At 38.4% G+C, this 15,651-nt stretch overlaps 1 protein-coding gene across 6 annotated transcripts in view; it reads left to right on the top strand.

Moving 5' to 3' along the window:
• Positions 1–11,297, top strand: part of IFNE (interferon epsilon) — a 62,108-nt gene extending 50,811 nt beyond the window's left edge. For 2 of the 6 annotated variants that reach the window (XR_012038041.1, XR_012038039.1), the window contains exon 2: positions 9,256–11,297. Coding sequence is in view for 2 of the 6 variants with exons in the window: in XM_072841521.1 (XP_072697622.1) it covers positions 5,960–6,451 (492 nt within the window). In the remaining 4 variants the exon portion in view is untranslated. Of the gene's footprint in view, positions 1–2,731; positions 6,582–6,760; positions 8,512–9,255 lie in introns of those variants that run through there. The other 4 variants (XM_072841521.1, XM_072841520.1, XR_012038042.1 and 1 more) reach the window with 4 other exon arrangements.
• The last annotated feature ends 4,354 nt before the right edge of the window (positions 11,298–15,651 follow it).

Below are 15,651 nucleotides of genomic sequence, written 5' to 3'. Positions count from 1 at the left end.
CCTCCTCCCCTTCCACCACCCCTAGTTCGTTTCCCAGAGTTAGGAGTCTTTATGTTCTGCCTCCCTTTCTGATATTTCCCACACATTTCTTCTCCCTTCCCTTACATTCCCTTTCACTATTATTTATAATCCCCAAATGAATGAGAACATACAATGTTTGTCCTTCTCTGATTGACTTACTTCACTCAGCATAATAACTTCCAGTTCCATCCACGTTGAAGCAAATGGTGGGTATTTGTCGTTTCTAATGGCTGAGGAATATTCCATTTTATACATAGACCACAGCTTCTTTATCCATTCATCTTTTGATGGACACCGAGGCTCCTTCCACAGTTTGGCTATTGTGGCCATTGCTGCTAGAAACATCGGGGAGCAGGTGTCCCGGCGTTTCATTGCATCTGTATCTTTGGGGTAAATCCCCAACAGTGCAATTGCTGGGTCATACGTAGGGCAGGTCTATTTTTAGCTCTTTGAGGAACCTCCACACAGTTTTCCAGAGTGGCTGCACCAGTTCACATTCCCACCAACAGTGTAAGAGGGTTCCCTTTTCTCCGCATCCTCTCCAACATTTGTGGTTTCCTGCCTTGTTAATGTTCCCCATTCTCACTGGTGTGAGGTGGTATCTCATTGTGGTTTTGATTTGTATTTCCCTGATGGCAAGTGATGCGGAGCATTTTCTCATGTGCATGTTGGCCATGTCTATGTCTTCCTCTGTGAGATTTCTGTTCATGTCTTTTGCCCATTTCATGATTGGATTGTTTGTTTTTTTGGTATTGAGTTTAATAAGTTCTTTATAGATCTTGGAAACTAGCCCTTTATCTGATACGTCATTTGCAAATATCTTCTCCCATTCTGTAGGTTATCTTTAGTTTTGTTGGCTGTATCCTTTGCTGTGCAAAAGCTTCTTCTGAAAGAAATTGAGGAAGACACAAAGAGATGGAAAAATATTCCATGTTCATGGATTGGCAAAATTAATATTGTGAAAATGTCAATGTTACCCAGGGCAATTTACATGTTTAATGCAATCCCTATCAATATACCAGGGACTTTCTTCAGAGAGTTAGAACAAATTATTTTAAGATTTGTGTGGAATCAGAAAAGACCCCGAATAGCCAGGGGAATTTTAAAAAAGAAAACCACATCTGGGGGCATCACAATGCCAGATTTCAGGTTGTACTACAAAGCTGTGGTCATCAAGACAGTGTGGTACTGGCATAAAAACAGACACATAGATCAGTGGAACAGAATAGAGAGCCCAGAAGTGGACCCTGAACTTTATGGTCAACTAATATTCGATAAAGGAGGAAAGACTATCCATTGGAAGAAAGACAGTCTCTTCAATAAATGGTGCTGGGAAAATTGGACATCCACATGCAGAAGAATGAAACTAGACCAGTCTCTTGCACCATACACAAAGATAAACTCAAAATGGATGAAAGATCTAAATGTGAGACAAGATTCCATCAAAATCCTAGAGGAGAACACAGGCAACACCCTTTTTGAACTCGGCCACAGTAACTTCTTGCAAGATACATCCACGAAGGCAAAAGAAACAAAAGCAAAAATGAACTATTGGGACTTCATCAAGATAGATGCCATAAACTTTTTGATTTCTCTTGCCAACAGAGTAAGAGCTCTGGTCAATACAGGCTCTAAGTAATTGATGTTATGCTGCCATCCTTTGGTCGAATTTAAAATATCTTCCTTACTAATGAACTATTTTGGTATGTTTTTAACACAGAGAGATAGTAAGAATTTTAAGCACAGCATTATATTTTTTAGATTGACAATAATGTTAAATTTGTGGGGGGAGGTGAATATATTAAAATGTATACATTTTAAATAAATTTAAAAGTCACAAAGTCCATTCTAGTCAAAGATAGATTGCCACTGTTTGTTTATTGCATTTTCTTCAAAGGCTTTGTCTTACTCAATGATGCTTTAAGACTTAGCACTTTTTTTTCAGTCATGATACTTTTCCATTGTTTTTCTCTAAAGTATTATAAGCTTGCAGTGGATTCCCTTAATGCTGTCCTTAGGTTTAGACAGAAGGGACCCACACACTAAGCTTTACTATTTCATGGGCTCTGAATGTCATTCATGACCCTCTACAGGCACAGGCATGTGTACAGGCACACAGTCAAGCACATGTACACACACATGCACACACACAACTTTTTTTTTTTAAGAACACCCATGCCCATGTCACTTAGGATCTCTAGACTAGAGAAAGAATGCACCAAAAGGAATAGGCCAATTACCTCCAAGGTAGACACAGGGCTGGGAATATTTCATGTTTCTTCCAGCCAAAGTGCAAAGATTTCCTAGTATAGAGACCAGTGAGTAGAATCCTTATGAGGATAGTCCCTTGATAGTGAGATGACATTGTCCTAGACAATGAAGTCTGCTTTACCCATGCTAACAAAGTGTAAAAACAAGCCCCAAAGGAGTAAATTATGTACCTATGTCCTCATAATAACTATGTCTTTATTTTTTTAATTTATTTTTATTGGTGTTCAATTTACCAACATACAGAATAACCCCCAGTGTCCGTCACCCATTCACTCCCACCCCCTGCCCTCCTCCCCTTCTACCACCCCTAGTTCGTTTCCCAGAGTTAGGAGTCTTTATGGTATCCCTATCAAAATACCATGGACTTTCTTCAGAGAGTTAGAACAAATTATTTTAAGATTTGTGTGGAATCAGAAAAGACCCCGAATAGCCAGGGGAATTTTAAAAAAGAAAACCATAGCTGGGGGCATCACAATGCCAGATTTCAGGTTGTACTACAAAGCTGTGGTCATCAAGACAGTGTGGTACTGGCACAAAAACAGACACATAGATCAGTGGAACAGAATAGAGAACCTAGAAGTGGACCCTGAACTTTATGGTCAACTAATATTCGATAAAGGAGGAAAGACTATCCATTGGAAGAAAGACAGTCTCTTCAATAAATGGTGCTGGGAAAATTGGACGTCCACATGCAGAAGAATGAAACTAGACCAGTCTCTTGCACCATACACAAAGATAAACTCAAAATGGATGAAAGATCTAAATGTGAGACAAGATTCCATCAAAATCCTAGAGAAGAACACAGGCAACACCCTTTTTGAACTCGGCCACAGTAACTTCTTGCAAGATACATCCACGAAGGCAAAAGAAACAAAAGCAAAAATGAACTATTGGGACTTCATCAAGATAAGAAGCTTTTGCACAGCAAAGGATACAGTCAACAAAACTAAAAGACAACCTACAGAATGGGAGAAGATATTTGCAAATGACATATCAGATAAAGGGCTAGTTTCCAAGATCTATAAAGAACTTATTAAACTCAACACCAAAGAAACAAACAATCCAATCATGAAACGGGCAAAAGACATGAACAGAAATCTCACAGAGGAAGACATAGACATGGCCAACAAGCACATGAGAAAATGCTCCGCATCACTTGCCATCAGGGAAATACAAATCAAAACCACAATGAGATACCACCTCACACCAGTGAGAATGGGGAACATTAACAAGGCAGGAAACCACAAATGTTGGAGAGGATGCGGAGAAAAGGGAACCCTCTTACACTGTTGGTGGGAATGTGAACTGGTGCAGCCACTCTGGAAAACTGTGTGGAGGTTCCTCAAAGAGTTAAAAATAGATCTGCCCTACGACCCAGCAATTGCACTGTTGGGGATTTACCCCAAAGATACAGATGCAATGAAATGCCGGGACGTCTGCACCCCGATGTTTCTAGCAGCAATGTCCACAATAGCCAAACTGTGGAAGGAGCCTCGGTGTCCATCGAAAGATGAATGGATAAAGAAGATGTGGTTTATGTATACAATGGAATATTACTCAGCTATTAGAAACGACAAATACCCACCATTTGCTTCAACGTGGATGGGACTGGAGGGTATTATGCTGAGTGAAGCAAGTCAGTCGGAGAAGGACCAACATTATATGTTCTCATTCATCTGGGGAATATAAATAATACTGAAAGGGAATATAAGGGAAGGCAGAACGTAAAGACTCATAACTATGTCTTTAAACAAAGCCCAACCCTATATGAAGGACTTCACAAATCCAGTACCCAGTGGTGAACTTACAGTGTTCTGAATCCAGTCAAAAGCTATCAGGCAAAAAAAAAAAAAAAAAAAAAAAAAGCTATCAGGCATGTAAAGAAACAAGAAAATAGGATCCATAAGCAGTAGAAAAGAAAATCAAGAAACAAGTCCTGGAAATAACACAAATGGCAGGATTAGCAGACAAAGAGGTTGGAACACCTATCATAAATACATGTCATAAGCCCAAAAAGAAGAAAAACTGAGCGTGATGAGGGAAGAAATGAAAAATATCAAAAAAGAGCAAAGTGAACTTTTAGAGATGAAAAACATACTACCTATAGTGATAAATATACTAGATGGATTAACATTCAGATAAGATGTTAAAGAAAAATAATATCAAAAAAAAAGAAAAATAATATCAGTGAACTCAAAGACATCACCATAGAAACTATTAAAAATAAAGAGGAAAAATATTGAGTGAACCTCCATTGCCTGTATGATCATGGGTCTGATATATCTGTAGTTAGAGTCCCAGGAGATAAAAAATGTTGAAAAAATAAGATCTGAAACATTTCCAAATTTAATTAAAATGATAAAACCACAGACTCAAGAAGCTTGAGAAATTCCTACTAGAAAATACAAAAAGAAAAATCACACAAAGGCACATTATCATCAAATTGCTGAAATATAATGGTAGAGATAAACGCAGTTAGGGAAAAAGAAGACATATGATGCACAGAGAAATAAAATTAAGATGACAGAAGTCTTCTCTTCGGAAACCATGCAAGCCAAAAGACGGGGAAAACATCTTGACAGTATTGAAAGAACTATCTCCAGTTGGAATTCTGTTCTCAGCAATACCATATTTCCCAGCTGAAGACAAAGAATTTTTTTCAGACAAATGAAAACGAAGAGAATTCATTGCCAGCTGACCTGAGATACAAGAATTATTGAAGTTATTCAAGAAGAATAGTTTCTCAAGAAAAGTGATACCAAATAGAGAGTTAGAGCTACCAAAAGGAATGAACAAAACCAGAAAGGGTAACTAGGTGTGGGTAAATATATGATAATGAGTCACTATAGATGAAATATTTCCTCATTTTAAAAATCCTTTTAAAATGTAATTGACGGGCACCTGGATGGCTCGCTTGGTTAAGTGTCTGCCTTCAGCTCAGGTCATGATCCCTGGATCCTGGGATCAAGGCCTACATAGAGCTCCCTGCCCAATGGGATGCCTGCTTCTCCCTTGCCCCTCATCCTGCTCTTACCTCTCTCTCTCTCTCTCCCTCTCTCTCTCTCTCCCTCTCTCTCTCTCTCCCTCTCTCTTTCTCTCAAATGTTAGTGTAAATTTAAAGTCCTACTTGCAGTTTTAAATTTAGTAGTCCATATAGATTTTAATTTTTTCCCTTGAGTGCCCTAGAGGTTCTGCTAAACCTCTGATAAACATTACTCATGAAAGAGTATTCCTTTAAAAAAAATACTCTCAAAAAAGAATTTTAATAAGCTTGACCAAAATATATAGAAAGTGTATTGTGTTGAGTGAAACTTTGTAGGTAATAATGAGAGTAATAGAAAATCATATTGGATGACTAGTCTGTAATTATGTCAAGGAACACATACAATGAAACAAGTTCTTAAAAAAAAAAGAAACAAGTTCTTTTGGTTACTTTGTCAAACAGCCAACACAATGGGGAAAGGTGGAAGAAATGTCCCATAAACACAGTGAAAGGGAACCAGAAAACCGAATATGTAATCTTGGAGTAATGACAGCATTAGAAAACAAAACCAACAAAGGACAACACCTTCCAGATCAATCTGAGATGCGTGAGAGGCAAACTATTTACTAAAGTTGGGGCTTTACTAATCCTGTACAGAGATACTTGGAATATTTGACCTTCAGTATGATTAACAAGCATTGCTTTGAAATTGTGTTGGTGCTGTTGGCTTCTTCTACTATCTTCTCCCTAGAATTGAAACTGGCTTTCTTCCAACAAAGAGTAAACAGAGAGAGTTTAAAACTCTTGAATAGATTTCAAAAATCATCCATTCAGCAGTGTCTAGCACACAGGAAAAACTTCCTGCTTCCCCAGCAGTCTGTGAATTGTCACCAGTACCAGAAAGGACAAGCACTGGCCATTCTTCATGAGATGCTTCAGCAGATCTTCAACCTCTTCAGGGCAAATATTTCTCTGGAGGGTTGGGAGGAAAGACACATGGAGAATTTCCTCACTGAACTTCATCAACAGCTGGAATACCTAGAAGTGCTGATGAGCCTGGAAGCAGAGCAGAACAGTGGCATCCTGAGAAGTGACAACCCTAGATTACAGATTAAAAGGTACTTCCAAAGGATCCATAATTACCTGGAAAACCAGGAGCACAGCAGCTGTGCCTGAACGATTATTCGAGGAGAAATCAACCGATGTCTGTTCTTTGCATTCCAACTGATAAGAAATCTAAGCAAATAAGGAATGGATTCTTTGAAGAATGTGGACCAAAGCCAACTGCAGGCTTTAAAAGCATAGGGTAGGTGGGGGTGGGGGGGTGGGAGGACTTTTCCAGACACTCTTATTTCTTTTTGTCATAAATTGGTAGTATTGTTTTGGGGGTTTTATATATATATATATATATTTTTTGCATATATATTTGCAAATATATACAAAATTATATACAATTGTATACAATATGTATGAATATGTATCCTTTAAGATTATGCATATTAACTATAATTGTCTTATTGTGTAATGTCACTTTGTATTTTCTATTCATCTTAAGTTTTATGAGCTAAAGTAGATTCATTAATATTTCATAACTGGTTCTTCAAATGGGAATATTTTCATCAAAGTTGACCAGGTAAATAAAACACTCCACCGTAATAATACTTTTCTTAACATAGAACATCCACTCCAATGATTTCTTTGCTAGAAATTGGTAGAAACAATGAGAAGTACTAAGGATAATGTACCTTGCAAGATTTGAAAATATCAATACACATTGAATATTTGTTACAGGTGATGCAATAGAAATAGGGTGAAGGGACATGAACAAACAGATTAGGAGGGAAAACATGCACGAGAAGAGATTCAACCTCATTCATATTAATAAAAAATGCAAATTAACAGTGAATAACATGCCATTTATAACAGGTGAAGGCCCACACTCTTGTGGAGATTTGGGAGAGGGATGCCCTTACAATTTGCCAGAGCACTGAAAATTGGTAGGATTGCTATAGAGGCAATTTGGTGATACTTATTAAAATTACAGTCTTTGCAAACCATGAGAGATTCCTAACTCTGGGAATCAAAAGATTGCAGAAAAGGAGGTGGGTGGGGGGTGGGGTAACTGGGTGACGGGCATTAAGAAGGGCACACGATGAATGAGCACTGGGTATTATACTATATGTTGGCAAATTGAATTTAAATTAAAAATTTTTTTAATTAGTCTTTTATCCATAAACTCTGGGCTTGAAATTTATCTTATAAAAACACTGCACATGTGAGTAATGACTTATGTACAATATTATTCATTGCAGTATCATTTATAATATCAAAAGACAGGAAATCACACAAACTCTTTTATTTTTTTTAAGATTTTATTTATTTATTCATGAGCAACACACAGAGAGAGGCAGAGATATAGGCAGAGGGAGAAGCAGGTTCCCTGCAAGGAGCCCAATGCAGGACTTGATCCCAGGCCCCAGGATCACAACTTGAGCTAAAGGCAGACACTGAACCGCTGAGCCACCCAGGCATCCCCAAAAGCTTTTAATTAGAGATAGTTAAAATATATTCACACACACAAAAAACACACTCAGCTGGAGAAAAGGATGAGGATGCTCTCCCTATATTGAAGAAGAAAAAAAGGTAAAAAAAAAAGGTCAAGATGCAGAATGTATTTGACATTAAAATGTAAAACAAATTTTACATTTGACCTAACTGGTATATGAACAAATAAAAAATATATAAGAAATAAATTACAATGATAACCTTTATTTTGGGGAGGAGAGACTAAGGGAAAAGGACAGGGCAGAGGTGGTTTTACACCATATTTTTACATTTTAATTTTTAGCCATGTGGACATAAGAAATCAAAATGATAAAATGTATCCAACAAGTGACAGCTATTAGAAATATGGGTGAAGGAGGGGCACCTGGGTGGTTCAGATGGTAGTGTCTGCCTTCAGCTCAGGTCATGTTACCCCAGTCCCAGGAGCAGGGCTGCATAGGTCTCCTTACTTGGCAGGGAGTCTGCTTCCCCCCATGCCCCCACCCGGCTCATTTCTCTCTCCCTCTCTCTTGTTCTCTCTCTCTCTCTCCTCCAAATAAATAAGTAAAATCTTGAAAGAAAGAAAGAAAGAAAGAAAGAAAGAAAGAAAGAAAGAAAGAAAGAAAGAGAGAAAGATGCCTGAAGTGCTAAATGAAGATTAGAAGAAACCAGACTGCACCAGCCTTCCCTCGGTAGGGAAGGGAATGCTGGGGTGGGGGTGGGGGGCGGGCAGGAAGAAGGCTGGACAGGAGGGCCCCTATGCTAACCAACCACTCTGTCAGAGTTGCTGGTGATGAAGGGATTCCAGCTCTTTCAGCCAGGAACTCTCAGAAATCCTTGTGGAACAAACATGGGGCCAGAGAAACTGATGTCCCCTGAGGTTTGGTGGCTTTCCCATAGTCACAGTGACTTTTGCCCAATGTAAGAAGCAGAGCCACAGCCCAAAAGTCTCGAGCTAGTTCTACTACTTTACATCATGTTCTGTTTTAGATTCATTGCATAATTCAGGAGAAAATTTATCACTGAATGTGGAAACTTCGAAGAACAAAACATCTCATCCCAGTTTAATTAGTGTTGGTAAATGTATTAGCTGTTGGTCCATACTTTCAAATTTGGCATGGAAGGGAGGAGGATGAGCAGAATAGGCTCAGGGTCAGCTGCCAGAGAGGAAAGGACAGGTAAGCAGAGGCTGGGAAGTCAAGGGAAAATCTTTGTCACATTTCAGCCCAAGTGTTGACCTGTTTAAGGGAAGTGGAGAGAGGAGAGGGATTTACCACACTTGACTGCAAATAAAGGTCATTTGCTTCACATGATCGGTAGAATTTTTGTTTTCTTTAAACCAGGAAGTTTTCAGAACAAAATCCTTCATTGAACACATTATTCAATTCCCAAATTAACCTAGCAAACTAATTTCTCTTATTATATTCTTTTCTCAGGCTAGAATAACAAGACTTTAAAGGAGAAGTAACTTGCCCAAAGTAATGTAGCAAGCCATGGAGCCAGCAAATGCCAGAACAAAGATTCTCAACCAAATCTGCTTGACTCAAAATCCTTCTAGACCTCACAAACCTGAACGACACTGTGCGGTATTTCTGCAAAATAATAATGGTAACAAGAATGATAATTTGCTCTGGCTTTCTTTATTCATGTTCACACACTGTCTGCAGCCTTGAATTAAAGAAAGAACATTTTCTCCCCCTGAACATTTCTTTCCTGAGAATTGAGGGGAACAGAATGGAGGAGGTGCGATGTAGAAATTCATAGCCAATAATACGTACTCATATTTAGAAGTTAAATCGATATTTTATATGTTAATGTTTCCCCAAGCATTTAGCTTTATTAAGTTGACCTCCTGCTTGTATAACTGTTTTCACTGCCTAATACAAAATAAAAATTGCTTGATGTTAAATATATATTCCCTCTTAAAACTTTAAAACCAGAGTTCTAAGCTTGGAGCTATTGAGAAAGATAAATACTTTAAAGAGATGTCCTGCTAGTAGTGCATAGGTGGGCTCAGAGTAAAGGTAAAACAATTCGTACTCACAGGCTGGGTCATCTGAGTTATCCTTGTTATGTCTACATGTATTGAGCTAAATAGATTATTAAATCAAAAAGCAGGTTACAAAATAACAAGTATAGTATCATCATATTTTCTATAAATAAAAAGGCACGGGGGTGCCTGGGTGGTGCAGTGAGTTAAGTGTCTGCTTTCGGCTCAGGTCATGATCCCAGGGTCCTGGGATCCAGTCCCATATTGGGCTCCCTGCTTAGCAGAGAGTCTGCTTCTCCCTCTTTCTTGTGCTCTCTTCTCTCTCTCTCAAATAAATAGATAAAATCTTTTTAAAAAATGTATGTAAAATGTTTGAAAAGAAATGCACTAAAATGTTCACAGTGGTGCTAATCTGAGTGACAGAATTTTCATTCTCTTTTTAAATTTTAAGTATTTCTTCCATGAATATGAATTCATTTTAAAATCAGGAAAAAATTAAATTATTTTATTTTTGAAATTTAAAAAAAGAACAATAAATATGGCTCCTTGTAGAGATTGTTTTAGGATACTTATCATCTGCAATAAATTAAGCCCCACCTCCAGTATGTATCAGAATCATCTGGAAGGCTTGTTAAAACACAGATGACATGGCTTCACCCCCAATGTTTCTGATCCAAAAAGTCTGTAATGGGGCCTAAGTGTTTGCATTTCTAACAATTTTCTAGGACTCCATATTACAAAGCATGCCTCTATTTCTTGATAGCCTTGGTAGACAGATAAAGGCCTAGTCTCCTTGAGGTTACTGATCTCATATTTTCCCACAATAGAGTCCTAGCTGAGAGATGGCTGGTAAGGATCATTTTTTTCTTTTCTATCACTGCATTTCCACAGCAGCAGAATTGATGGTCTTTCTCCTTCTTAAAGAAGCTGGATATAGAGACTGTAATATCCCAGTACACCCCATGACAGTAATTGCCTTCTCAGAAAAGTGATACAAACTAAATTTTTGTCTGGAAGGGTTTCCATTCCTCATGCCTGTGATTGTGTGAAGTCAAACCTACAACCATAACAATACCTGACTGGGTGAATAATATGATGTGAACCCAAAGGAAATCAAATCTCTGAAAGAGGATTCCAAGGTAAAAGATGGCAAACTGGTTCAGTAATCACTTCCATTGAGAAGTAAAGATGTTTGGTAAATACAGAGATTTGAGGGTCATTCTTGGAATTGCCTTTGGCAGAAATGAGGCATTTAGCCCAAGTTTTCTCCCCTGTATCCAATGATTGGATGTGGGGGATTAAAGGCTCAGACCCCTCACTCCACCTCTCAAGGGTCATTGCAGCTTCAGAGCCTCCTCCACCCTGGTTTTGACGAAAGCCACATTGTGACTGGCCCACAGCTCAGCTTTTCCTCTCTTCCACCTCCTGCCTTCTCTTCTCACATGTGTTGAACCCATAGCCCTCCTTAATAAATTCCTTGCATGGCAATTTTTGTCTCAGAGTCTGCTTTTGCAGCACCTGACTTCTAAAAGCATAACCTACCAACATTCTGTTTGGGGCCATAGAAAACCCAACTCACATATTGCCTTGGCCAGGTATGTATTCCTAATATGGGTTAATATCTTATTCTTGCTATTTATAACTCCTTAAAATTTCTCACTTCACAGAAAACCCTCAGAGTGTGATTTGTCTAAATCTGTTTGCCCCTCCAGAGCACAATTCCTATCACATCGTAAACCCACTGTACTATGATGGATTAATTCTCCTTCAACCAGAGTATGCCCTACTTCAGGGTAGGAAAATGGCTTCTTACCTCCTTGCCTCGTACATTCAAGTACATTCTTGAACACATAAAGGTACAATTTAAATATTGAATGAATAAAGAAATTTAAAATGGAACATAAACAGAAAGAAAATATATATGAATGACATATTGTCATGGTCCACATTATACATGTGAGAAAACACTCTAGCCAGGGATGAGGAAGTCTTGGTTATGAAGTTAAATTCTCATTTTTGTTTTTCAGTTTCTCTACTTTTCCAGGATGGACAATTTGGATAAGCTATTTCTTGCAGTAAGAAATAAAGTTATCTTTCTTTCTCTAATGAAAGGCTGGTTTTTATCCCTGTATGGTAAGTGTGCAATAAGACAAGGACATAATATGTAGGGCAGAAGTGTTGGTGGGAGCCTGTTTTTTAACTAATTATTCTGCTTATCTGAGAAAATCCTTTCCTGAACCCACTTTTCATAGGCATTTGGTCCTTGTCTGCTGCTGATGGTTAGTCATGCTTCCAATTGCCAATTAATATACAAACCACTGACACCAACCACAATATTTTCTATTTTTGGTTGAGTTAAAAAAATATAGTAGAAAAATGCAAAACAATACATGTAAATAGTGTATATGGCTCACTTTAATAGTTGTATAAAGTAGAATAGTCCTCCCATTTTTCTGTTCAAACACCACTTGTCTTATGATTGTCCAAAGTGGGTGACTGCTGAATTAGTTTTTCCACCTGCTATTAGTAGAGACTTGATGACTATTTTCCCTTGGTTTTTTGGCTTGTGTGCTTGAAACACTATGGGTAAGCAGAAGATAGCCACCATGCAGTATCTAGAGACAAGAAACCAGAGTCACATTGCAACGATGCAGGTATGTGATCATAACATAAAAATGGTCCCATGGTTTTACCTTCAATGCAAGAATAATCCATCTTCTTAGAAGTATGGAAATCCATACAGCAAGTTTTAATCACTAACAGTAGAGATGTGTACCTCTTGGGAAGGGTGAAGCAAGGTTCAAGCAAAACAAAGAACAGGGTTACTCTTGACCCATAAATCACGTGACTTTTTCTACGTAAGAGATCTAAGTGCATATTGTTGTCATGAAACTTATTCCAAGCTTCAATATAAGCCTTACAATTAATAAGGTATTTCCCTGGGAGAAAACTTAATTATTTCCAAATAACATAAGTTCATGTGGGTTCTTGTCAGATGAACAAAGTGGTTATCACTGTGAATAAAAATACTTTTTATCGAAATTGAATTAATTTGAGAGCATCAAAATTGATTTCTTAGCTGGCATATTCAATATAGTGGACTTATTTTAGTAACAGCTCCTAATCTATTGTCACTCCTTGGGAGGAAGGTTTGAGTGGAAGAGAAAGAGGTTCAATGAAACTGGGAAGAAAATAAGTGTATTTCCAGAGCAAATTATGGGATTACATGAGAAATACCTTGAAGGATCTATTTGTGCCCACTGGAGAGAGAGGAAAAAGAGGATACACTCTCTGTGGGTGGCATAGGGTTCAGGAGCTGAAATAAAAATGTCCTCAAAATACCTCTGACTAAGTGGATTTCTACTATGTGTTGAAATTAGAAAGGTAAAGAGAGGTGTTTGGACATTTCAGGTTTCAGCTGTAACCCTATATGGGGAAATAGTCTCAGAAGACACTCAAACAAAGGTCCTGTGCAGAAAGGATATTAGAGATTTCACCAGAAGATTCATCTCTAAGTTTTAGGCAAAAAGTTCCTGGGAGCACTTGGGCCCATACCTAAGGCCTTACACATCAAAACCCACACATGGCACTATACACACATGGGGTAGAGTGCACTGTTCCAGAGGAAAGATTTCTTCCCTAAAGCATCTTAGATTGTTACATGCATCTAATGCCTGACATATTAAAAATAAACAAAACAAAACAAAAAAAACCCCCACTAACTACCCTTCTTTCTCATAGCATTTTTTTTAAATGGGGACATGAGCCTTTTTTTTTAATTTTTATTTATTTATGATAGTCACAGAGAGAGAGAGAGAGAGGCAGAGACACAGGCAGAGGGAGAAGCAGGCTCCATGCACCAGGAGCCCAACGTAGGATTTGATCCCGGGTCTCCAGGATCGCGCCCTGAGCCAAAGGCAGGCGCCAAACCGCTGCGCCACCCAGGGATCCCTCTCATAGCATTTAGATACAGCATTATGAGTTGGGCCAAGAGTGATCCTGGTGTCACCACAATGGATTTATCAGAATTGGCTTTCTACTCCCAAGCTGGGTAATTTGACCTGGTTGTGGACATAACTATTTTTCCTCAGGATAGGTTCTTCTTAGAATGTTTGTTGCGATCTTATATAAATGTGAGCCCACTCTAAGACCCCTGTTAACCCACTCTAAAGTCCCTGACATAAGCCTACACTGGTATGAATCCAAAGGTATCAAATTAGGTATCTTCATTACTTACGAAAAAATGTAAAATATAATACATTATATAAATATGTTTAGACAATTCAGATGATGAGTCAAATCTTGGATATACATTCAATAAACTGTGAAACTCATACCTTGTGAGTGTGAAAAACACGTTTTTCAGTAAATAAATACACCCTTACCTGAATCCCAACTCTGCTCCAGCCCCCTTGCTTCCTCGGCTGGGTTCAGACTCAAGGGTAGGATCTGGGTAAGAAGGACACCTTAAAACTTCTGTACTGAATGAAAATGTTGTTTCTGTTATGCCCAGAAAATAGAAGGAACTTTCCCTCAGAAGCTGTTGGAAGATAGCTAGTCACTGACAAAATACCAAGCCGTTGTAAGGCTTGTACCCTCTCTCTGAAGCACCAGCAGGTTTTCAGCCTTACAATACAGAGGATCTCATGTTGTTTGGGATGACCCCCAGTTGGAGAAACTCCTCACTGGGCTTCATCAGCAGGTGGTCAGCTGGAGATGTATTAGGGGCAGGAGAGGAGAAAGAAGAGGTCCCCCTCCTAAGCAGTGAGACACTAATACTGGAAAATAAGAGGATTTTCCAAGGAATAAGCTCTATGAAAGCAAAAGAATACAGCTGCTGGCTTGGGAGAATGTCAGGGTGAAATCAGGAGGGGCTCTCTTTCCACTAAAAAATTTGCTGAAGGGCAGCCCAGGTAGCTCAGTGGGCAGCCCAGGTGGCTCAGCGGTTTAGCGCTGCCTTCAGCCTAGGGCGTAATCCTAGAGACCTGGGATCGAGCCCCACGTCGGCTCCCTGCATGGAGCCTGCTGCTCCCTCTACCTGTGTCTCCGCCTCCCTCTCTCTCTCTCTGTTTTTCATGAATGAATAAATAAAATCTTTAAAAAATAATAAATAAATAAATAAATAAATAAATAAATAAATAAATAAATTGCTGAAAAGTTAAGGAAATAAGGACAATTGTCCTCTGGTGTCTCTTTGCTAAGAAGTATATTGGAATGCCTGGGTGCTGGTTAAGAAAAAAAAAAAAGCTTTATCTGTGTTCATTAAGGATGAACATAACATGGTGCTATGTTAATTAACTAGATGCACTAAGGTATGTTGATACCCAAAGTTACTTTATTTCTTCTTGTTGACACACGGAGTAAACCATTCTAGTGACTGATGTTATTCTGTCCCCTAGTGGTTCAAATTGAAAATCCCTGTTTGGTTACATTCCAGGAAAATAGCCTAAGGTAGGATCTTTATGAAATTCTCCCCTTAAAAAGGAAAGTAAGGCAAAAAAGAAAAACAACATGGAAAACTTGATGTATATATGTCATCAAATAATCAGAGAAGAAATATTTTGATCTCATTGTATTTCAGATTTCCATTGTTTGAGCCATTGTCATTCAAAAGTTTTCAGAACTGCAACATTTCCACTTGATTTTAAGCATTCACAACCAAAGGTGGAGTTCAACAGAGGCTTCTCCATGCGATTTTCTGAACAGAGTACCATCCCTTCAAGCATTAAGAGAGTAAGATTTCTTGAAGGCAGAAAAAAGGGATTATGCTGTGTGTCCAAACATAAATAAAATTGACAAAGTCTTAATAATCTAAGTGCTTTTTATACACTATGTCCTCTGA

The sequence above is a fragment of the Canis lupus genome, chromosome 10 (genome assembly GCF_048164855.1).
Source record: "Canis lupus baileyi chromosome 10, mCanLup2.hap1, whole genome shotgun sequence".
Lineage (NCBI taxonomy): Eukaryota > Metazoa > Chordata > Mammalia > Carnivora > Canidae > Canis > Canis lupus.
The sequence above is the reverse complement of the archived record's forward strand: the minus strand, read 5'-3'. Positions and strand labels throughout refer to the sequence as shown.